This window comes from Ascidia mentula, chromosome 8 (genome assembly GCF_947561715.1).
Source record: "Ascidia mentula chromosome 8, kaAscMent1.1, whole genome shotgun sequence".
NCBI lineage: Eukaryota > Metazoa > Chordata > Ascidiacea > Phlebobranchia > Ascidiidae > Ascidia > Ascidia mentula.
In genome coordinates, this window is record NC_138573.1 from 6,279,425 (window position 1) to 6,304,297 (window position 24,873).

The window sequence follows — 24,873 nt, forward strand, 5'->3', positions numbered from 1 at the left end:
CCGCACTATTTTGGATCAACCACCTTAAAAATGTACTGACGCAAAGTTGGATTACCATTTTGTTAACCTTGCAGCAACATCGGAATTTTTTGGTAAACTTTTTCACTATCCCAGTAGGAATTGATTAAGTGATACTGGCATTACGCAATGGACAGTCCTTCACTGAGAACAAGCAATACCTCCAGCGAATCGTCCCAGCCCTCCGACAAGCTGACAAGTGGTTCCGCGACCGGAAATGACAACAGCGCTGACGATTTGCTCGCCGGAAAATTGGACGAAATGTCGTGGGACGAAGATGAAGAAGCGAACAAAAAGCGCGGACCTTATTATTGGAAAATGCGTAGAATTGGGGTGAGACAACGAATTAAAGTTTTAAACCGTATTAATGTGTTTTAGTGATTTGACCGTGATTTTTTTGTAACCGCGTGTAATAAGTAAAATGGGGTTTAGAAGTATCGTGATACCCGTGTATGAATGAACTACACCGTTGTAACCTGTCATTATTCCGCTTAAGAACTGTGAAAACCGTGCTGGTCTGTAGATTAAAGGTGTAGCAAACACATAAACACATGTTTAAAGAAGCGCCAATCGATTGTAACCAGAATACTAGAAGAAATACCAAGAAACTACAAAATCGCACTCATACAAAATGTCAGACGCTAAATCCACAGCAAACTGCTAAGCCGAAAGAAATGTATACTTTAGTCGATGATAAATGGGCCGTGGAGCTCTGCCCGACACCCAATAACTGCCGCCACTCAAGTTTCGACGCTTCGTTAAAACGCCACGCTCGACATAACAAGAGGTCCACCTTCGTTTGACGTCATTGCCCGTGCTTCACAAGTAATTTGGAAAATACTGGTTTTCTCTATTCTTGCGGCGGCATTTTCGACCCGACGGTATATCCGAATGTTTGGATTTTAGGATCGCGTTACATCTGGACTAGGTATTTTTCTACAGTTTCGAATGAATTTTTTGGACGACAGGTGATCGGTTCTCAGTTGGTTTTAGCTATATTTTCGCTTCATACGAACCAAACCCCCTTCCAAAATTAAATGCGCTACAAACAACGTATTACTTGAGCAAAGTGGAGCCAATAATATGAATTGTGTAAGCTGTATACTTTTAGGTCGAAACAGTGGCCATCTTGCAGCTTACACAACGTATTACTTGTACATGTCAGCCGTCTGCAAAAAATCAACATACTTGACATATACATTCTATGCGACCTTGTCCATCATCCTTTTAGGATAAATAGGTTTTCTTTACAAAAGACTTCCGTTTTTTATTTGTGTCTTTTTTAGGTATGGTATTTCAAGTTAAACTTTAAACATTTTGCTTTTCTTATTGCCTTCTAAATCAAACCATTTAGTCGAAACCATTTCTCACTGATAATCAAGTATTCATATTCAATATCCAATGAAAAGTACCTATCACTTTGCCGTTCCATCGGTTTAAAGTTGGTGTCGCACGAACCTTTAATTTCTGTTTTCAGCTCACGCAGTTGGCTATTGCGGTGATGTGCATCGTCATCTCCATTCCTCTCACTGTGGAAGTGAAAAAAGGTTCGGCAGGAAGCGGAATCTGGTGTTCTGCATTTGTAAGTTCTGACAACCATAGGCCAAGTTTCCAATCGACTTTTATTTGAAAATTGTATTGTTTATTTGTAAATCTTATAAAACAATTTTAAAACCGCGAATCCAACTAACAATTTCGAAATAAATACTATTTGTTGCAGTTTATATTGATGGCGGGGATTAACTTCACGTCGGGGGACTCGACTAAGCCATTTCGGGTATGCAATAAGTTAGTTGGTCAAAAAGCCAATTGAAACGATAATCGGACGATTTTGAAAACTCCTCCGTTGTCCTGCAGGTAATGGTTGCATTCGCAGCCACTTGTGTGTATTTCGGCATCCTCATGCTCGCTGTGGAATGTGTTGAAATTGCCGCATTGATTCTGGATGCTGAAGAGGAGCCACCCAGCAAGGTATAGACGTACACTTTATGGGTTTTGTGCATTCACCTAAGATTTAAAATACCGGAAATTCTGGTTTCTAGTTTCTGGTTTGCTTGTCGACAAACCGTGGTTCGTTTTGGTCCCAATAGTCGGTTTTCGGCACACCCAAATTTGGCCAAGAAAGGAGTAAAATAACTTTTTTGACATAAACGTGGGATTAGAGTGGGAACACGTCCCATGCCCAGTAAGAAAAAAATCAGTTTGTGTCAATTAAGAGAAGGAGAAAAACGGAACGGTTAAGGTCAAGGCGGTATAAGTTACAGGACTGGATATTTGCATAAAATTCAAAAGAAGATTATGGTTTGCGCAATACTTTTTCCCTGGTGAAGCTTTTCAATCGAACGCCTGTGTAACTATATCATGCGATTTTATCTCGTCCTTCACAGCCTGATGATGCTTTGGTAAACAAACTTTCATTTGCGGTTTTAAATGCTCACACGTGATACTGAAAGCAAACTTATTAAAATATTCAAAACAATTGCCATTTTAAAGGGACCTAAAAATGCCAGGGTCGATTAAGTTTGTCGTAGTACGCGTCTAGTTTTGCTTGTTTGGCAACATCACCGCGAAATTCTTCATCAAGATGCCACAGCCTTAGAACATTTAATGTAAGCGCTTCGGGCGATGGACGAACGATTCCTGGAGGTCACATGTAATTAGCGTCTTTTACTTATTTTACGTGCAATCATGTCTTTAAGATCAATTAAAATCATTTGAATCATGCGTAAAAAACAACGTCGTTGATAAACCATATACACGAAAAAAGAAATGGTGTAGGGTTGCCGAGTTTTAGATTATGAAAGACATATGAAACAAATGCATGTGTAAGTTGTAACATCGCTGAACATAGAAATTGTGCTTTTTTAGCCCTTACGTTTATTCTTGTGTTCAAACATATTGTATTGGCAATAGTGATATGTGGTTTGTACCAATATAGTCTTTTTTGAAGTTGTCGATGAACATTAGAAAGAGAAAATGCAGTCAAACCGTGTTGCACCACGTTTACACGCTTTTAATCTCCGCATAATTCTGTCCAGTAGGCGCTGCAGGCATAATTCGGTCTCGAGAGACACATGGAAATGCACGTACGCATTATATAAAAAAAAAATTTTCAGAAGAAGTTTAACGAAGTTGAGAACACAGACGCATCGATCGTTTGTTAATTTTTGTGTGGGCCTCATAGCACAGCAGATGTTATGCGCATAGTATTTTTAATATTTGCTTATTTTAACACTTAGTCATGTTCGTCAACAGATTGTTCTCATCCTACATTTCGTTCTGTGCATGTTTGCAATAACGGAAATTGGCCTGACCATCGTTGCGCTAGTACTCTGCAAACGAGAACTCAAAAATGCTCCCAAGCAGGTATGTCGGATGCATCACTTTTTTAATCTTTTGCGTCACCTTGTGTGGAAATTAGGTTTATGAAAAAAAACACTTTAAATCCTTTTTGTCCAGTATTTATTATTCTGAGCAATTCTAAATCTATTCAAATTTTGCAGATAGTTGGAAGCGAAACTTTCAAGGTTGATGCGTCAAGAAGCGTGAACATCATCCTCGCGCACGTGGTGTAGTTCATTGCACGTCATCCACGCATCCGGACTTTTGTTCACAGCGGTGTCTTCGCCAATTTTCAGTTATCCACTTGCCCATTGTGACTCCTTTTTGTACACTGAACTCTTTTCAGTTCAACATTTTTTAACACAGCTTCAAGTGAAGCGAATTTGGTCGACACGCAGTCGTTTTTTTCCATGTCACAATGGCAGTACAGTGGCGGAACTATACCATAAAACGCCCTTCCCGTTTTTATTGCATTCTCTGCCTTTGCTCGCATTCTTTGCGTCAATGTTGTTTCGTTGCTTGACCCATTGTGTACAGAAACCAATTTTCAAGATGAAATGCGTTCAGGCCAAGTTGAGACCCGATTTCGTACACACAAAAGGAGACAATTCACGTTCGAATTGGTGTTCAAACTCTCCTTTTTATGGAGTTCAAACGGTTTTATGGAGTTCAAACTCTCTTGCTGCAAATCGCTTACTTTACCTATATTTGTTTGTGATAAAATTGCCCCGTGCTCGTGTTTCCACATCCTGAACAAGGAATGTATGAACAGCCCAAAGTGCTTTACGATGATTTATTTAATAAGTCTACGAGCAAAAGATGTAGGTTTGGCTTAAATTTATGACGGAGAAAGACTTATAATGCAACAATAAAAAGATCTACCTCCTTAACGGATCCTCAGAAAAGCCGCAGCCCATACTTTGATATTTTTGTTGTAAAGCAATCGATTTCATTAGGTCGGTAACCCCGGTAGTTTGGTTCTAAATGAGTAACCATGTGCTTGATAAAACGTTTAGTGCAATGCAGTTTCGTAAAGTCAGTGTTATTCAAAAGCAAGCGTACCGCACCTGAGCACCACAATGTATAAAAATAGGTTCGTAACCTTGAAGAAAAATTTTCTGCAAGCAACTACAAAAATATTGGCTATAAGTAAAGAAAACCCACAAAAATAACTAAAATATTACCAAACTTTACCCCATCGACACTAAAGTTCATCTCTTGGTCTTCCTGCTTTTTGCAATGATTCAGGAAATCTTTCGAATTTACACATTGCCGAACAATTAAGGGATAAAAGTTTGTTAAAAAGCAGCTTTTTCACTTTGCTGTAGTCGCATTCGTGGCAACCAGTGCCGGGCAACTGAGCGATGCGACCGTTTATCACAACCGAAAACTTCACGTCGTCATCGTGGCGAGACTGGTTGGGTCGGTACATAACGAACAGCACATTGCCACCAAACGGACTAAAAGACCCAGTTCTGCACATTAAAACAACCACATAAACATATACGATTTTTCATCAATTTCCACCGTTTTACCGAAACAAGCGCCTCCTGCCATGATGTAAGAAGCTGTGAGCAGTCAACGGCTCCGTGTCGTTGTATAAACCAAGCAAGGAGAGCAAAGGGATGAGAGTTTCAGCGTGACCAAATCGAAATGTTGCTCCAGTTCTAAAAACAGTAGTCAACAATATAATTTTAGAAAATCCGGGTTGTTACATCAGGGCGTTGTCATTTAAGTTTGTTTTACGAACACTTATAAACCACCACAGTCGGCATAAGCAGAGAAAAAAACTTACTGCTCCTTGCTGATCGCATTGTCAAATCCATTCAAAATATCCTGCATGAGCCCACATGAAACTTCATAATTTATTTTGTAGCCATGACCTGTTTTATAATAATGATTCAGATCACTGTAATATTCCATTATCTGCAACAAAGTAGAATATGTAATCTGTATTAGGAAAAGTTGTCATTTAGAAAGAAAAGTAGAGGCACATCCTGTAACATTTTAGAATTATGCGCATTTGAAAGTAAAGTGTATTTGAAAGTAAAAAAAATGTACAATGAGAGCTGCAGACAGGTGTACACACTGTTTCGACCTGTAAGGTCTCATCTGTGCAGCTGGTGACCGTGGCGGCACATGCTAGCTGGTAGACTAGCAGGCACACAGATTTCCACCTTGTGCTACCTTTCGGTCAATCGTCAATATGTTGGGTACCAATCAACATAGATGAAACACGTGGAGCGCACCATGGCCAAAACAACTGTTTGGGATCCAATAGCGCTATTGGCTCGGCTTTTACAAAACAAATGTAAACATGCAATACCTGGAGCTGTTCATCATTAAACAGGTTACAAATGCCAGTTTTATTGTGCAGTGCAAAATCAAATGCACAATACTGGTAAAGTGAGAGGAGTACAGGCCATGTAAGTGAATAATCTGCAATCATAAATGACTGTTTTTCATGCATGAAAATACAAACATGTCAAAACTGACCCATTTTTAAAGAAATTTCTTCTATAGTTCTATTTATGTAATGTGATCTTGCAAACATTTCAGACTCATATTTAGCGGTCTTGTTCTCCTCAACTTGGTGTTCATACCTGAAGAATAAATGCAATTTTTTGAAGAAAATGTTTAATTTAAAAGTTGAATAAAAAGGAAAAAACACAACCTTACTTGGGACAATGTTCAAATGACCTTAACAAGTGAGAATTTACTTCAAGTGGAATTCCCGAACAACTCACATTGTTATCTTCTCCCTCAAGAGTTTCATCTGTTGCAAAAAAATAGGATAAAATTTGTACCAGAAGAGAGCAAGGTATTTTTTATATTACCAGAACCTGTGCATTCCAAATCCTTCCTGGTTAAGCACAGAAGCTGATTTATGAAAACACAGGCACTTTGTTTGGTTCTCATTTTTGGACTAGACATGAATCGAATGGAACCTTTATGGCATATTACAAAGTAAAGCACAAATTGTCATAATGAAAAGATGTCTAAAATTAATTTATTTGTACCATTGTTGTTGTTGTAAAAAGGAGATCTAACTTTGTGATAAACTGTGTCAGCTATTTGTGAGAGCTCAGTTCTGCCAACATTGTGTAGCATGTAGATGTTTTCAGGTGAAAAATCCTTGTCCCATGTCTTTAAATGAAACCATTAACCAGGTAAGTCATATGTCACATATCACATTTCATGCTAGAACTTGACAAGTATTTTTAAATTGTAATAATATTCTTAAAACATTTCAATTTCTGATCAGTTTTTGTGGAATTTTTGAACCACCTCAATAGCTTGTGAAATGACCGCATGTTCTTTCTTTTCTTGAATATCCATGAAATGCTTTTTCCATATTTTCAGTTTCTTGCCACCGGGAAATCGTGTTCCATGTCGAAACAAACCATCAACATACAACACATCAAACCCTTCTGGCTACAAAGTAAACTTGCAAACAAATATTGAAGTGAAAGAAATACAAATACCCTTACAATTCCATCCCAAACCATAGAAGAATGATTCATAGATTGTTGGTCACGATAAGTAGTTTTCGTGGCAAACGTCATTCCCAAAGAGAAAGCTTTAGCCAGGCTTAACATATGCATTAGGAATAGAACAAAAAATTAAACTGATAACATTTTCACCAAAAATTTGATGTTTTGAAAGCATATAGTCAATGATAAATGCTTACCCAATGCCTTTTGTTTGAATTCCACAAAGCATAATGGTGGTAATTTTCAATGACAACAATATATTTGAGATTATTCCGTTGGCCATTTTATCAAATTGAATTAAGCGCCAACAAGATACTGCGGTATTCAAAGGGGGGATTTTAAGGGGGATAACCGCGCTACGTTTTTATGTTCTTCATATTTTGTATTTTTATGTATTTAAACAGAAAATACTTACTTTAAAAAATATTGCAGAGCAAAGAGGCAAAGGTTTTTCGATAAATGTCTTCTTTTTGTCCTTAAACAAATATCATGAGAAACTAATATGTATGATTAGTGATTGTATTGTTTGCGAGCAATAGAATAATATGACTGTTTCCTTTTTTGCATTAATATACATCTGCCTAAATAATTGTTGATTAAATTGTAAAAGAGTAAATATTATTAAAAGTACGAAAGAGGAATATTCACGTACTCAAACAGCAAAGGTGCAAAAGTTTGTAAGTAACTATTATCCAATGAGAGTTAGTTGATGTTCGAAGTCACTGCAGGGAGAGGTGCAGAGATTTGTTGGAGAAGTAAACAATAAAATATATTAGGAATTTTCATCGGTCTTAAGTATGAGAAGCAGAAGTAACTCAGGTGTAAAGCTCGATAATTACGCTCGTGTTATTCAGAAGAGTATCTTGAAATATCAGGTAACACTTATAATGTAGCAGGCGTAGGCCTACCAATACCATCAAGTCTAGCATTTCAGGCATCATATTACCTTTACTGTGTTCCATAATTCCCGTTTAGGGGACTTATGGACATTTATCTTATCTATAAAAATGCACTTCATATATTGTGGCTTAGTGTTTTGTTATGTACTTATGTGAACTAATTTTTGCTATGTTTGCTGGTAAAACTCATAAAATTATTACTTTTGTAGGATCCTGTGACTGGATTGTTCTCAGCCAGTGACGGTAACCCACATGCATGGGTTCGAGACAATCTCTACTCGGTTCAGGCAGTATGGGGTTTGGCACTTGCTTACAGAAGACAAGCAGACCTTGATGAAGACAAAGCAAAGTGTTATGAGCTTGAACAAGTACTTTTTTTGTGTGGTTTTGTTTATTCTTTATGAAAAATTATTAGGAATATTAAAATTTTACGCAAAGTCACCAGACGATATGTGCAAAAGAATTTTTTATTTACATGATATTTGTGATTTAATTGTGTTTACAATTGTTAAGAGTGTGGTCAAGTGTATGAGGTCTCTGTTGATGTGCATGATTAGACAAGCAGAAAAACTGGAAAGCTTCAAAGTAAGTTATCAGACATTGCAAGATTGCCAGCTCTCCCTTGATTCTATGGTTGCTGAGGTCAATAAAGCGTTTCGTTGTTGACAGACAACTCAATCGGCGAGCGACGCATTACATGCCAAGTACCATTGCCGGACACGCTCCGTTGTGGTTGGTGATCATGACTGGGGCCATTTGCAGTTAGATGCCACTGGACTATACATGTTAATGCTTGCACAAATGTCTGTATCAGGTATGTGTTGAATATGTGGAATTGACAGCATTAGGAAGTAAATGTAACACTGGAAATAAACATTGCATAAGCCAGTTCACAGTTTCAAGTAAAAAAAAAAATCTTGTTTGTTGTTTAAGTGGTAAAAATTGTAGCGACACTCCACACTTTTAACCTGTTTGTCCTTTTCAGGTCTTCAAATAATCTACAGCTTGGATGAAGTTGCATTTGTGCAGAATTTGGTTTTCTATATTTCAAGCGCTTATCGCACTCCAGATTATGGCATTTGGGAAAGGGGCGACAAAACTAATCATGGAGTACCTGAACTGAATGCTAGTTCTGTAGGAATGTGCAAGGTTCATTATTTTGTGTATGTTTGTCACTATATGTGCCGTCAAGCTATTGATAAATGTGTAGAAATTTAATAGTGTCTTAGTCTTTGTTAGTTAGTTTGATTAAAAGTCATATTTTCATGTCTTATCTCTTAGCTGGTCAACAAGAAAAGACAGACCTGTCAGTATGTAACCTTAATGTCTTTTCTTTGTATTTTTCGGATGCTCAAATACCCTGTGCATGCACATCTCACACTGTAATTTCTTAGTATTCAAAATATTTGTGAATTTTGCAGGCTGCGTTGGAGGCCATTGATGAAATAAACCTGTTTGGCTCCAGTGGTGGGCCACAGTCAATCATACACGTAACACCCGACGAGAAAGCTTTATGTCAAGCCATATTGGAAAGCATGCTGCCAAGAGAGTCAAACTCCAAGGTGATAACGATACTTTCTCCCCTAGACACCCCAGTTAACTTTCTTCTGTTTAACTAATGTTATATATGTGGTATTTAGGAAGTTGATGCCAGTTTACTGAGCATCATTGGTTACCCTGCATTTGCTGTCAATGATCTCCACTTGGTTGATGTCACAAAGCAGGCTATTGTTGACAAACTGCAGGTGAGCCTCAGTCGTTTCCCTTGTAGAGAAATGTGCTTGGGTTGCGAAATTTACATAAAGATGTCCTTGCTGCAAAATATATGACATTTGCATGTTCCTTCTGATATTTCCTTGTGCAAAATTGCACATATTAATGTTGCAGTAAAAAAGATTAGGAATCACTGGAGTTTTGTTTTGTTTTAGGGAAGATATGGATGTTGTCGATTTCTTCGTGACGGCCACAAAACTGCTTTGGAAGATTCCTCTCGGCTTCACTATGAACTAGCAGAACTTAAGGTCTTGAACTATATGTTTTTAAATGTTACCTGCGTTGGTTTTGTGAAACTGCCTTGAATCTAAGCAATGCCCTCAAACAAGCCACTGCAAAAACATGTATTATACATTAATGTAAAGTGAACCCTAACTTTAACAGTGCATGTCAAATTGTTGCCAGTGGCAACCCAATGTTTGCTTTTATTTACCAGATGTTTGAGGACATCGAATGTGAATGGCCAATGTTCTGGGCCTACCTCATTCTAGACGGGATATTTAACGACAACGGGCAGCAGGTGATGGAATATCACGACGCTCTCAAGGAGATACTGGTTGTGCACGATGACGTCAAATGCCTTCCAGAACTCTACACTGTGCCCGCTGACCGGGTAAAGAAGGCTAATATTCTATATCAAACTTTCCAGTATTAAATGTAGGCTATTTTATTGGGATGTTGTGTTGTGGTGCGTAACAAATCGTTTCTCCAGTTGATTGCAATATGTCCTATGCTGCCCAGCACGTGTCCCGTTAGTGTGTTGTGATGTTAATACGGATGAACTATTGCAACTTCGTCAAACAGAGACCTCACTTCCCGTCAAATAGGACGACACAAAAAGACTGCAATTTATTTAGCGCTGTTCAATTTCGTTGTAGTCTTAAGCAAAAACTTCCATTTTGAAACACAAGAACCGAATTTTGGCCGTTCCAGTGACAACTTTGCTGTGTAATTGCATACAAATTTTAAACTTGGTTTTACTAAAATGCGTCACAAAAAATTTTAAAATAATTAAAGCCCATAGGTTTTCCTTGGCCGTGGTTGTAAAACCTATTTATTGGTATTTTCGCAGGTCGAACATGAGAAAACGAACCCACACAGCCAAGACCGGGTCCCGACCGGCAAGATGCCCCACCTGTGGGGACAGTCCCTCTACCTGCTGGGGCAACTTCTCATGGACGGATTTCTTGCTCCAGGGGAGATCGATCCTCTTAACAGAAGATTTGCCACCTCACCAAAACCTGACGTGGTCGTCCAAAGTAAGTTAGTCAGATGTCCTCACTAAGGGGATCGTTGTATTGCAACCATGCAACACGTGGATGAGTATTGTCTGTGTAGTTGGCAAAGTCGGTGCCTTAAAAGTGTTAGTTAACCGCACAATGCACAAACTGCAACAAACTGCTATCGTTTCTTTCATAGACGTGTTCTAACGTCATTATAAGGATCAACGTATTTTGTTACTTTGGTCGCGTAAATAAACTTATAATCTCCTAATGCGGTAATGCATTCGAAACTTCCTACTTATCTAACATTATAAACATTATCTGCATCATTTACGCCTCGTCGCGCCGATTGCAGCCCGATAAATGAGATTAAATTTTTCTTTCTTGCGAAGTTGCAAATCCACTAGTTTTCACCAATGAAACTGTGTATAGTTTAACATGTTTCACATCCCGTATATAGTTTCTATTCTGGCGGAGGAGAAGCGGTATCAGGATATGCTGAAGGAAAAGCTCGGAGTTCACGTTAAAACGGTCGAGGAGATTCTTCCAATAAGGTGGGCAATAATGTCGAGTAAACCATTTTTGGATGTCAATATATTTTGCGTAATACTGATGGTTATTTAGTCATACGCTCTGCGTTGATTTACCAGCGGAAGTTTTGAGGCATATAGTCCTCAGTGTTTAGCGATTTTATTAAAACTGATGATTCTGGTGCGGAAGCGTCTTGTTGCGTTAGAATGATGTTTTGTTTTGTGATGTTTGTAATAATTTACATAGACTGCGGTATGGCATTGTAGTGACTGTGTGTAATGCTTTGTATTTAAAAGTGTACTTGCCGCCATACTTTCACGCTCGTGACTTTGGGCATCCACGTGTAATCAAAATGGTTTGTTTAACTGTGGTATAACTATACGGTGGTCACAAAACAGAAGTATTTAATTTTTCCCTGGTTGTGTTTGAAATGTAGCTATTTTCCGGTCCTCGAAACGTGGGCGAGGTTTTCCACATAAGTAAGTCACCTTATATGTACTGACAGGGTCCAGCCTGCTCGTATTTTGGCTTCTGTCTACTCGCACATGGGCAAGTGTCCCAAGCTGAAACTTACTGGTCGCCCCAACACGGAGATTGGTATACTTGGTACGAGCAAGCTCTACATCATTAAGGGTAACACCTTCGCTTTTATCCCAAACGTGAGTTGCACACATTTGTTCAACAAATTTTTAACTGTTTATGATAAGATTAAATAAAAAACTTGTATTTATTTTATCGCACTTGAATAAGTTATCATAGGCGATTTTAACTTGTTAAGGTTGTAAATTCCCTGAAAATTTTTAAGTAATGTTTGGGTTAAATTTTTCATGACCAAATCCAAATGAAATCAAAGTTATTATATCCTGTGCTTTTTAGAGACATTTGAAATGCATTTGATACATATGATAAAGTAGGCAAAGCATGAAAGGCAGCATGTGTTTGATATGGGGTCGTGAAGAAAAGTTCCAAATAAACATTTTTTATAAATTGTTCCAACCAAAACATTCCAAAGTCGGGAAAAGGTTTTTAATTGAATAAAAAATAGGGTAAATCGTGGTGTTGCAGACAGTAGTGCACATTCTCTGACCTATAAGGTCTCACCAGCGCAGCTACATTGGACTACCTTTTTAAGTAGCAGGCTTAAACCTTTTCAATTTGTGATACTGTACCCAACAAGGTACTAAACAATTAGTGTAATATTTAAGATACGATTACACCTATAAAAGCTTCCCTTTTCGTTCACAGCTTCTCGACCAACGCGATTTTTACATGACGCTCGACACCGATATGTTGATAGACATGATGCTCACCGAACTCCAATACCTCTCCACGTACTGGAACATGCTGGGACGTCCCATCATTACTATACCTATTCACTCGGGCATGTTGGGTAAGCAAAATAGACAAACAATGTCATAGCCACTTTTATGTACACTGGAGTTCTTTTTTTTTAACGAGGTTAAAATTTGATCGATATTTTAAAACGCCCTCGAATCAGCCATTTGCCAGTCGACTTATGTAATGGTAAATGAAAACATAGTTCGGTTAGAAAAACAGTGACATTGCTGGTGTGTAAGACAAAAACTTAACAGTCATACCATCTGCTTCGCTGTTTAAGTAGTATTGTAATCTGATGTTCGTTTATGCAAAGTTATATCAGAGGCAAGTGTAAATTTTAATTTTACGTAAGTTCAAAATTTGGTAAAAATGTGCTATAAAAGTGAATTGACAGGAAGTGTTTGTATGTAATGGCAGCCGAAGACGGGGAGACCTTTAAACCTTCCCTCATCTCTACCCTAAGGAAGATTCAGAGCGGATATTTGTATGGAGTGAGGTAAACTATTTTTTGTCAAATTCCTTGATATTCTCCGCTTGGAAAATCCACTCGCCATAAGCTGATATTATATTAGGTCTGTGCAACCTTTCCGACTCGTGGGCCAGAAATGATCAAATATTTGTTCACAAAATAGTTTATGGACCTAAGTATTTACAACAATTAGCGCTTAAATCCTATCACCGAAAAGCAAAAAATGTGCAATAAAATTAAACGACACTTATTTATATTAACCACTTGCGGGCCAAATTTACAGGCTGGTCAGATATTGCCCTGGGGGCCGCAGTTTGCCCATTTCGGCTTTATATTAACTCAAACCCAGTGATGTCCAGCATAATAAAACGTTCACACATGCGGTTTACTTACTTAAAACTTGTGTGTTTAAATTATGTAAAAATAATTATTTTCCACATGGCAGAGTCGTCCTTGGTGATCTTGAGAGCTTCGTCAGCACTTCGTGTCTCACTCGTCTCACATTCTTGGAAGACGAAAGTAAGCATGAATATTGGCGCGCAACCTCCAGCATTCTACCGATTAGAACTTTCAAAAAGTCACAAACCGTTAGTGTTGCTTTAGCATGAAACACAGTTGCAGCATGTGCTGAAGTAGCTAGAAGCACTTATGCTTTTATACAATTGGTGCGAGACTCATCCAATGTACTTGACACTTGTAACCTCCTGTATTTGTAACCAAGAGAGGGATGGAGCCGGTGCAGGACACCTGCGCCCTAACGAGTTTAGGGGGGAGGGGGTGGGCTAGAGGCCCATGATTATCATTGTAATGCTGAACAAGATTCTGCCGGAATTTTATTCAGTTTTATATCGGTCCCCATGCTTGTTGTCTTCCCAATGTCTCCTTGTTATTTTTGGTGTGGCTGCATTTACGCCAAATTTTCTTCCATACCCACAAGCCATTCGGTGCAGGTTCGGTGGACTCGGCATTTATCGATCTCCTTCTCTCGCGAGCGCCCCAGCGTGTCCACCGGCTCGGCAGCGACACCGGGCGGCACCTCGCCTCTCCGACCGTGTCCGGAACGGAGTTTTCCCCAGATGAGCATCGCAACATGCTGCAAGTACGTCTGGCGGGTCGAGCACGACAACGACGAATTTCAACCGATCTGACCAGTAAGTAGGCTTACACGCATGGGCGCTTTTAAAGATCACGTGTTTTATACCTTCACGGTTGGTTGAAATTGATTTATCGTCCCTGGAACACTTAGTTGCATATTACGCTGCTGTAGCGCATGGAAGTACGCCAAATGGTCGTAGTTTGATGTTTCATTGCAATATACGTTATTCAGCCCTTTCGTCTAAGTACTACAGTTTTTATACGCTTAACAAAAGTTTAGATCCAAGCTTACGCCAACATTACAAAGCAAAAGCAAATGCCGCCAAATTTCACGCTTGCGGTGAATAGTTCTGCACTGCTGGGTGATTTGCATGGCATATGACATCACAGAAAAATCCAAGCTTTCCGAAACACCAGCATACTTCAGGTGTTAAACCTGTTAAAAAAACTATCCATCCCTTTTATGCAAACCTGTATATTTTGTTTTCTGTCAGGTTCCTTGGTAGGCCCCGGTAAGTACCGACAGTTCCACTACAATTACACTTCTATTAATTAGCACTAATTAGTAGCGGTGGTTTGGCTGTTGTGGTAGCAACTCTCCTGCAAACCTACACCGCTTTCATTTCTCCGAAAAATTCCTCCTCATGTCTACCTAACCACACTTATTCCCCCTCCTTTCCATACACCGTTCACAAATTCCCCATGCATGCGTGTTTTTCGTGATTAAAATCCTTTCTTTGTTCCGCAAGTGTTTTTCGATAGTTTTGTTTAGTTTGTGGATAGAATAAGATGTGTGACGTGCATGAATGATATCGTCGCATTCCAAATAGTGTTTCCAATCGAATCGCATGCGTTGATTCTTGTGTGTTGAACTGATTTCACCTGTAGTTGTTTCCAACTAACCTCACGAATTGTGTGTGTGTGTGTGTGTGTGTGTGTTTGCATTTAAAGATCATTTTGTCATTGTCAATTTTAAGAATCTTATAAACGCTTGCTGTTGCCGTGTTGGTTTTACCTTGTTGTGTCGCAGATATTGCGATGTTCAACGAAACACTACAGAGAAAAATGAAAATAAGTGAAAGGTGAGTAGTTTTGGAAGCATTTGTTTCCTGTAGAATTGGTGTTCGGACTTTTTCAGTCGACTGAAAAACATGTACTGGTTGAATTCAATCAAATCTGGCTTGCGTCTTTATGTGAAATTAAACCTGCTAGGTTTTTCTTTAAACGTCTCAATAATATTCACTCGCAGCGAGAGCTCCGACACGGAATCGAGCCCGGAATCTCTTGTCCATCAACTCCAAATAACCGGTACTCTGTGGGAGCAAGCCGAGATCTTACACAATCTCTACAGACTCAAGTACTGCGCTTTCTCAAAGCATATGACACAGCCTTTCTTCACGTTCAGTGTTTTTCAGAGGACCAGCTTGGGACACTATGATTGACGATAATGGAGGTTCGACTGTGAGTGACCTCATCGAGGAGTTGTACGGGAGAGCGGGGCAGCAGGGAAACTGGATGGTTGTCCGACAGGTGAGTTGTTGATTATGAAAATGAAGGCATAAATTTGCCTCAAACGCAAGCAACGTCCAACACTGACCGCCTATGTTAGATTGGATGCATGTAATTGAAGCTGATTTGGTATTGTGTGCCTTATATCGTTATGTATGCTACCCAAATCGTGTTAATTAATTTCTCGATATTCCGACTGTCTTTTTTCGTATCTCGTTCTCCTCCGTTTTATTGAATTTTACCGATTTTTGTTTTGAATTCAGATGATCGGTTTGTTACATCGTCGTGTTTGCAGCCTCTCACAATCCACTACTGACTTGCTGGTGCGCCAGAAACAAGTTACTGTTGGATTACCCAAAGAACCGCGCGAAACAACAATATTCAGGTAATCAATACGTATATCGGTTCGTTGCCAGACTTGGGTGACTTCGGTAAATTCCTTCTGTATTTCAGCTTAAAACCGCATTTTGCGACTCGATTATATCAAAAATAAAGTCAATGATATAATATTGGTGTAAGGTGGTTATGTTATCTGCCCAGAAGTTTTCAATATCGATGCAGATTCAAGGATCTTGATGACTCTGCATTTAGACTAACATTTGTCTTGTCCTTTTTTTAGGCCGATGCCCAACGATGAACTGCTCAACATAATAATTGAATCTTTCGCCGAGGACACCGACATGGCCGTATTAACCCAAGTAAGTTAAAATCTCGCATTCAAGTTTATATCTACCAACCTTGCCACATCTATGGATGTGTAACTAAATTGAATTTAACGTAAACTATAACCTTGAGGCGGTGTTAACACTGATTTTCGTTTGGTACGTAACACACTGGGCAATAGTCTGTGACGCTTTTGTTATACTTACTTCTTTACCAGCATTCTAACGACATGGCATGTTACTCCACAGGAAATCATTATGTACCTGGCGATGTTCATTCGTGCATCTCCCGAGCTCTTTAACGACCTCTTGCGGCTGCGGGTTGGCCTGATTATCCAGGTGGGTGACGGTGTTTTAGCGTAGGCTTGCTACGTGGATATTTCCTTAAGCTTGGCTTTCTTAAATCGTCTTTGGGCATGTTTGGTGCTTGCTGCTTAAATTCAACCTAAATCAAATCTTCAGTCTGGATCAAAACCAACTATAAAGTTTTTAGATGTATGTGACATCCCCTTTTTTATTTCTATTCTTTTTTGTAATCATTTATTGTCGTTAATAATTATCAGCAACAAACTGCATAAAGTTGCCATTTCGTTATGCTGCACAAAGGCGTTATTTGTATTCTAGAATACAAATATAAAACGACAATGAAATTAATCTGGAGTTAATGACGAAGCAGTAAGGACATTTATTCTGTATCCACTAAGTTGACCACAACCCCAATATTCGTCTGGTTGAATAAACCTTCTTACCCCGCCTTCTGTTCACAGGTGATGGCGAGTGAGTTAGCACGTCATCTACGCTGCTCTGGAGAGGAAGCCTCTATGCATCTGATGAGTCTGAGTCCTTTCGAGATGAAACAGCTCATACACAATATTCTCAGCGGCAAAGAGTTCGGCGTTATTAAGAGTAGTAAGTTCTTAAATAGTTCAAAGAAACGGCTCTACAGGTACTATTCATATTAAATTTGACACGGAAATAAGGGTTTTTTTCTCTTTCGTCTATGAACTAGTGGCGAAAAAATATTATTTTCTTTCGAAATACGCATGATTTCCGTAATTCCTATTGCTTTTGCTTTTTAGCGTGCAAATCGCAAGAAGCTAATTTAAAACCAAGCAACTATATCACACAACACAGAAATAACCAATCTCTATTTAAAGTGAATACAATTTTTGCATTAACTTTCCTTTACGTCAGCCCGACCCCAAACCCCAGGCGCGTCCACGGTAAAGGAATTTGCCTTCCAAATGGAACGTTCGTCTAAAGGAGACAAATCAAAACTAGTCAACATGAAACGAAAACTAAAGGTATTCAAACTTATGCAGTGTATTATATATTGTCCATAGTGGCCGCCATAGAACTTTGCCCAGCAATATTGCATTTACATTAGTTTAGATTCATTCTATCATGCCAACGATAAACTAATATTGATGAGATGAGAACGGTATGTAAACCAATGGTTTAGTTACCGTTTTGTTTTTGGTTTATTATATTAATTTTCTTATCGCCTACATAGATTGGACTAAAGTCACAGAAATAACTATAGCTTTGTTATGTATACGTTGTATAAAATACATGCCTGTGCCTTATTTGCAATCAAACTTAACGCAGCTTTTAGTAGTGAACCAAACCCCGTATTCTGCCCTATATTCGTCATCGTAGCCATGCATGTTGCCGAGTCACAATCCTAACATTACACAACTTCTTTGCACCCATTTTAGCAACAGGTGACCAACACAAGACCCAACTCAATAGAGGCACGCGGGCCAGTAAGTCGCTCACTCACTCACTCACTCACTCACTCACTTAATGCTTGAATCTGCTGTTTGGTGCTTGCGGGATTGCTTCAGTTTGGTGTTACTATCACGATACTGGTTCTAGCCTTGTGTTAAGTGCACTTTTTGGTGAATAATTGTTGAGTGTGTTTGTGTAGTGTGACCCCGTAGAAAACAGATTGCCTTAGAGTTAAACAGTAGTTTGTTGGATTGATCCTTAACGTTGGCTACACCCAGCTAATCCCAACTTATTTTTGCCCTCTCCCACATTAATAAGCGCCATCCTGTTCATACAACTTTTGTACCTTTTCAAATATTGAACATTCATGGACCAAATTCATGAGTCTTGTTTTTATAACCTGACTGGGTGATTATATAGCATATGAAAACCAAGACCAAACATACAAAAACACAGAGTGCGAGCATTACATACATAAGTGTGAACTTTTAAATGTACCGTTAAATTGTGTTAGCAATTGGGTGTTGCGTGGATGATTTTCCATTGTGCATGAGGACTCGAGGTGGAAGCATGTGTAGAACTCATAGCTCGTACTTATACTAACGGTTAATATTCACCCCCACTGTTCACGAATATACGAACTATTCCAAATGGCAAGTAGTTTAGTACATTCATGACCAATAGTTCCTCGACTAACCTAATCTACCTTTTCGTCAACACTTTATTACAACTTCGTCCGCATGTCGTCATACTCATGCATATGTCATCGCTTATGACGTCAGCACTGTCGCATACTCACCCCCATGCTTGCCTTGTGCGTCTGCAGCGCAGCTTGTCGGGCCTCATTTCGCCTCCAGTGTGGAAACAGAGTGTGAAGTTTTTCGACCAGCAGATAACCGACCGCCAGGCCGAGTTCTCGCGCAACCAGAGCATTTCATCCGATCTCATCGTTCCATCCGGTTATGCTCAGGTGTTACGTCATTTTACATTTGCTTGCATGGCTCGCCAAGTAACGCTCTTTTGTTCTAAGTAACTTTTTTAGGAAATGAAGCCAAGTTCGATGGTCCTAATTTACGTTTGATATTGAATTGATGAAGAACAAAAACCCAGACATGTGCAACCGGTATAAAATGCGACGAACTGGAAAAACTTAACAGTTTAAAGTGATAATTGTATAACAACGTGGGTGTTACGCTTGCCACCAGTTTAACCACAACGAACATGGTGAAGTGTAAAAAAAAACTTTATTTAAAGGATAGAAGGGCCGTTTGCTGTCCCTTATGCGCGCCACAGACCGGACTTAATTCATTCACCAATTACTGTTTTCCGTCAATACCCACACAGCATAATTCCGCCAGATGGCAGTAAATATACCCTTTGATTTCGTGAGTGTCCCATGTACCCCGTAGAAAAAAAGGTTATCCTGGGCAAGATTCCTGGTATGGTATGAAAGCGCATACCCAAGTAGGTACGTAATTGCACCCGAAACTTGTGATTATCCAGTGAGCGGTCTATTCACATCACTGACCTTTCAACCAAAACCCTTTTCTCACACGCCACAATTCCTCAGTCCATTAATAAACCCCGCGCCCCGCAAATCCATCTATTGTTACGTCACGCACACACACAAACAAGCACCGGTTAGCGTCTCCGGTCCGACCAGGGACAATTGGCACGCGACACGCGGTCTCTCTCGACCGATCTATTATCCGACGCGCCACCAAAACACCCCCTGTCCATTCCCTTTCCGTTCCGGGGGCAGCCGTCTCCCGAGTCATTTTTGTCCTGTTTGCGTGGGCGTTGGTTCGTAAAGGGGCGGCAAGGCGTGCGCAGTTACTTTGATTTAGGTTTTGTTACCGCAGCGCCGTTTTCCAGACCGTTCAGGGCAATAAAATTTGAGCTTATTGAAACTAGCGGAAACGACAGAATTGTTAAATCCATTCCATATCTCACTGGGTATTTTTATGTATACCACTTCCCGACAAAAAAACGCGATTTCTTGGCGCCCACAACCATTGCGTACATCATTTACGCTAACTTCGCTCCATTGACCTTGGCTTTCATCTCCCACACAATTCAATCCGTACTAAATTTTGAACCGGTGTTGAACAGTATTCAGGTCAGAAGCGAGGTCAGTGGGTGAGGAGACGTCGCATAGACGGAGCGCTCAACCGAGTCCCACAGAACTTCTACTCTCGCATATGGAGGCTGTTGGAGAAGTGTTACGGGCTCGTCATCGGTGGCCACTACATCCCCGGCTACGTCACTAAAGAGGTAAGCGACGTTAAAGACCAAAAAGCGGTCCTAATTTATGAAAAACAAACAATAATTGCTGTGATGTGAATAAACTCATTTATTTCTGTAATGAACAGTGTTTGGTGATTTCTAAAATTATTTGCTGCTAAACATTTAGGCCATAATTTTTTTTTTACCTGGGCCAGTTTCTGCACCTCAAGCACATACCACGCGTTATATAGTGCTTGATCCCTGAAAGTCACAATACACTCAGAAAAACCTTTACCGCGTGTCCATGCCCTTTAACTAAGCCTTGCCTTCGCATGAAACCATCGGCCGTGAAAAAAACAACAACTCAATAACTCGTTGGCCGACGCCATCCAAAGACCACGGGCATTCCTTACACCAAACCACAAAATACAATTGGAACACTGCGCAGTAGGAGGTGGCGGACCAAAACAATAGAAGGGGCCAGTACGACCCTGTCACCCAGTTGTCCAGCCTTGTGCGAGATAAATTGAGCAACGAATTATTGGTTACTTGTCATATAACCTCCATGGTTATGCTGATGCCTATGTCGTGTTTTCCGCTTAGAGTATTTGGTCATTTACACATTGTGATTTGACACGATTTGCATCTTGTCTGTGTTAAAAGAATACATTGTGTCTAGTGCGAAAACCTCGCTTTCGTGCTCCCCGTGTAACCAAAACAGCCAACGTACCCTGAGAGACCGCCCCACAGCGCACGAAAACAACACATATTTCCCTGCTGTTTCTACTTTAGATGACCCCGGGGGAGCTAAAGTTCGCCTTACTCGTCGAAAACGTGCTGAACCATATTCCCCAGGCCGAGTACAGACAACTGGTGGTGGAAACACTCATCGTCCTTACCCTACTCGCCGACGCACCGCGTGTCAAGTTTTTGTCCGACAACTTGAACGTGGACAGCGTGCTTCTCTGTGCCAGCGACCTGTTCTACAACGACGAGGTAGGCGGTTTATACGTGATTTAACAGCGTTGCATATTGGTTGTATATAGTCCAGTATTTGTGGCGCATGCACGAGCAGAAGACCTATATGTTTTTAGCGGAGCAACAATACTGAACGACTTACATTGCTAATTGGTTTCTTAATATATTAATATATTAGTGTTTTGACCACAAACAAGCATCCGGATTGCGTTTATTACGAGGCGAAGAGCCTGAATTTTAGTTACTAGCAACCCCGCGGGTCTTTATTCGGTGTAACAGCAATTCACCTCGCGTAGCCCAATACATCTTGCGTTCGCCACGTTCACGGTTGGTTAACCTCAATCGGTTGGTAAAATTGAGCGGGAAAGAAGGGAAAGAAGGCATGGCAAATCTTTAGTTTTGCGGTGGGGAAATTCCAGTCTGACAAAGCGAAATATTTTCTCTTGCTTGAGCTTTACAGTATTTGCTTGCCGTTCTACCAGTTTCCGGTTTAGCTGGGCGGGAACAAGAACTTCTTAGTACAAGACTTTTTGGAGGCATTCTTGGTGATAAATGAGCTTATACTGGTGCGTGATTTTTTTCAAATTCAACACGTTTGTTTAATTGGCCCAATAACCGATTGATTCTCGTAAAAAAGGTTTAAAAAGTGTTTTAACAAACCATGCCCCCTTTCTTGTCGTTGTAAAAGTTCTACCGTGGGAAGTTTTACAGACCGACGTCGCGCCGATATTTGCATTTCCCCGGCTAATAAAATTGTACCCATGAAGGAAAGTTTAAATTTATGTTTGCTTATTCTCCTACGCCTACTTCCTATAACGTGATATTTCAATTGCGGATTCCATGCTTTTACCCGTGCATGACGAACCACCTCCATGCTGACACGGTTACACGGGGTTTTTAGCTATCTGCTGACGCTGCAGAAGTTATTGACTTGAGACAGTTGTAGAACGGAAGGTTTGCAGAAGAAAAGGCGGTCGCTGCAATTGTGTTCCGGCGTTTATTTCACATCGAGTAGATTTCGTGTCTGTAAATTATGTCGACTTGCCATGCCGCTTTCTTTGCAAATATTTGGCCAGTTCGTGTGTGGTGGTTACGCATTCTCAACTCCTCTTCAAAACAACCGAATGCCAAAGTCGCATAACTATTTATAGGGCTGGAAACTCGTACGCATATTGAGCAAACCTTTGCGTTAATTTTCTCGGTGGTTTAAAAGTACACTTTATAGAAGTTTTGACGTCTTCGTAGAACTTAATTGGACCTAACGTCACTTAGTAATTAAGCTCACAGTCGCAACTCGTTGCTGGGAAACCGAACCCAGCAAAAGTGCCGTTTCCCTCCGCCACATTATAAGACAATTCGCTGATTGGTCGAGCAAAAAAGGTACTCGGGGTCGAGGTTCGCTTATTATGTTTGTCTTCTCACTCCAGCAGATCCAGCCACGTATAAATCCGGTTTGCTACTGTTTGCTCTCACGTTCCTCACGGTTAACGAGAAACGACTTTACGGAAAGTCCGCCGTGGCTTTAACTGCGTTATTTGGTCACCGACCGGGGTGTGCTACCAGTTCTTATCCAAAAAATTTCCGTAAGCGGTTGAAGTGTATCGCTAAAATGCTTTTTAGTATTAAGTTGTCCTTTGACCCGCAGTGCATTATGTTTGACAGGACTGGTGGTAATTAAGAAAAATCTATGCTGTGACTACTTCTTTTGACTGTTATATTCTTGCTGTTGTGTGTGTGTTGAGATCGAGTCATCACCGCCCAATGTAAAATTGAACTATAATATTTACCATGAACTCTATATTACCCGACGTTCGGTGATTTGACGAGCACTTTCATGCGATATTACAAGGCCACCATCGACAAAACGTTTGCTCTTATTATTTAATTATGTTTTCCTTCCTGTAATTTAACGGAATTGTTTTATGCTACATCGCATGACAAGGCCGGATCGCTCCACTGCGCAATCTATTTTGATGATAAGGTTAACAGGCATCGCAGCCAAGCTGGATCCAGGTCACGTTAATTACCGCCACACGTTTTCTGTTTACAGTTTGACGACGGTGCATCCGAGGACCTTTTGACCAAGGACACCAATAACATCTGCACCGAGTTTTACGATTGCGCACCTAGCGGTCCGTACGGTACTATGACGTATCTTTCCAAGGCCGTTGCCGCCTCCTTCAAAGAATACTTTCCCGAAAATGTGGGAGACTGTGCAGTCAGCTGATCGACCAGCAAAGACAACAACAAATAAACCAGAATTACAGCACGCGGCGTTGCCTAAATCACCGCCATTATCCCGTTATTGCGTGTGGCGTATTCAGTAAGACGAAATGAGCGTTTTGTACGTACGGCAGATTTTATTGATATATAGACTAACTGTTACTTCAAACTTCAATGAAAACGGTGCAAAAAGCCCCCGGAATGCAATGACCGAAGTTCTGTATTCACGCCTTCGCACATTTTCCTGTAAATTATTCCTTGAAACTGACGTGCCTCTCGTAGACTGCATTTATTTACGTTTGTTAAAATATTTCTGTAAGTTTGCCCCCGCATACTAGACGTAATTTTCGAAATTCACAGGGATAATGCCTTGTTTATAAACTACACGCATAATACAGATACACCGAACAGCGAGTACTCTTTATTATGTATTCGTATACCATTGCATGCGCGCTGCCGTCCTTGTGTCTCACTGTGAAGAGCGTGTATTAAAGTATTCCGAGTACGGAATTCGTGATCTTGACGTTGCGCTGATTTTTCCGGGACTTGATCATTGTGATGTTCCCCGGCTTATTTAAAATTAACCTTCGCCACCATTCGCGAGCTCTTTGGATTGTTGTTGCCCAGGCAACGGCGCTACGTCACGCTTTGTCGTCAAGCCTTCGTGCTCATATAACTTTTTTGGGGTTTGTGGTGTGCGTACATAATGGGCGTGACTGGGGGTATCGAAGACCCCAGGCCTTTCACAGCAAGACGGCGAGACGTTACACCTCATGTCCCGGTTCAAAGCATTACAAAGCGTTCGTAATCACTGACCTCTAAGCAACAGGAAGCCGGATTCAAATGTCCCCAGCATTGGGCCAACACTTCTTTACATGGATTCAAACAATACTAAACGCATAAAGTAAACTTATCACAAGCACTTTTTGTTGGCAAGCTGCAGACAGGGTGTGTACACGCACTGTTTCGACCAGTAAGGTCTCATCAGTGCAGCTGTTGCAGTGCATGTCACTGTGCTAGCTTTTACACTAGCAGGCACACTAGATTTCACTTTGTGGTACCTGTCCGGTCATCGTCGATCTGTTGGATACCCTATACTGAGTACCAAACAACACTTTTTGTTGATTCTGGATATTTTTGTAAGTGATTTGCGGATGTGTTGTGTTAATGTTTACTACACTTAAAGTCTATGATATCCAGAGTAAGTTTCAGTTAAAGATACAGATGATATGCTTTGGACAGCTTTGAAGTAATATTGCCTGATTTTTTTTTACATTAATGCTGTGCCAGAAATGTTCTTCGAAAGTCCGACGTACACATGAGAATGTTAATTTTCTGGCTTTGGCGTTTATGAAAAGGGAC

General features: G+C 40.2%; 3 protein-coding genes across 7 annotated transcripts; 2 read left to right on the forward strand and 1 right to left on the reverse strand.

Annotated features, from left to right (window-relative positions):
* The first annotated feature begins 78 nt into the window (after positions 1–78).
* LOC145910461 (uncharacterized) lies at positions 79–4,092 on the forward strand. The gene is made up of 6 exons (XM_082997591.1): positions 79–351; positions 1,496–1,600; positions 1,739–1,795; positions 1,876–1,989; positions 3,274–3,384; positions 3,522–4,092. Exons 1-6 carry the CDS (start codon positions 148–150, stop codon positions 3,591–3,593), a joined length of 663 nt encoding a protein of 220 aa, XP_082853717.1. The 5' UTR covers positions 79–147; the 3' UTR covers positions 3,594–4,092.
* A 110-nt stretch (positions 4,093–4,202) lies between these two features.
* Positions 4,203–7,341, reverse strand: LOC145910460 (multiple inositol polyphosphate phosphatase 1-like). The gene is made up of 12 exons (XM_082997589.1): positions 7,270–7,341; positions 7,052–7,169; positions 6,852–6,951; positions 6,649–6,795; positions 6,381–6,507; positions 6,198–6,308; positions 6,040–6,136; positions 5,857–5,963; positions 5,687–5,799; positions 5,156–5,286; positions 4,896–5,027; positions 4,203–4,835 (listed from the first exon to the last, which is right to left on the reverse strand). The coding sequence occupies exons 2-12, from the start codon at positions 7,135–7,137 to the stop codon at positions 4,565–4,567; spliced, it is 1,422 nt and encodes a 473-aa protein (XP_082853715.1). The 5' UTR covers positions 7,138–7,169; positions 7,270–7,341; the 3' UTR covers positions 4,203–4,564.
* Positions 7,342–7,577: 236 nt separating this feature from the next.
* Positions 7,578–24,370, forward strand: LOC145912259 (phosphorylase b kinase regulatory subunit alpha, liver isoform-like). Of its 5 annotated transcripts, none has more exons than XM_082999673.1 (30): positions 7,578–7,729; positions 7,963–8,121; positions 8,267–8,338; positions 8,423–8,567; positions 8,739–8,902; positions 9,175–9,315; positions 9,394–9,498; positions 9,682–9,774; positions 9,963–10,139; positions 10,599–10,785; positions 11,210–11,303; positions 11,786–11,939; positions 12,526–12,670; positions 13,036–13,114; positions 13,533–13,606; positions 14,038–14,238; positions 14,677–14,694; positions 15,213–15,264; positions 15,432–15,539; positions 15,598–15,712; positions 15,955–16,076; positions 16,311–16,389; positions 16,603–16,692; positions 17,121–17,262; positions 17,548–17,657; positions 18,072–18,119; positions 18,911–19,054; positions 20,197–20,358; positions 21,103–21,306; positions 23,339–24,370. In XM_082999673.1, the coding sequence occupies exons 1-30, from the start codon at positions 7,652–7,654 to the stop codon at positions 23,513–23,515; spliced, it is 3,639 nt and encodes a 1,212-aa protein (XP_082855799.1). In that variant the 5' UTR covers positions 7,578–7,651; the 3' UTR covers positions 23,516–24,370. The 5 variants fall into 5 exon arrangements, with proteins under 5 accessions (XP_082855799.1, XP_082855802.1, XP_082855803.1 ...); XM_082999676.1 differs by having other exon boundaries at positions 18,977–19,054; XM_082999677.1 differs by lacking the exon at positions 18,911–19,054.
* The last annotated feature ends 503 nt before the right edge of the window (positions 24,371–24,873 follow it).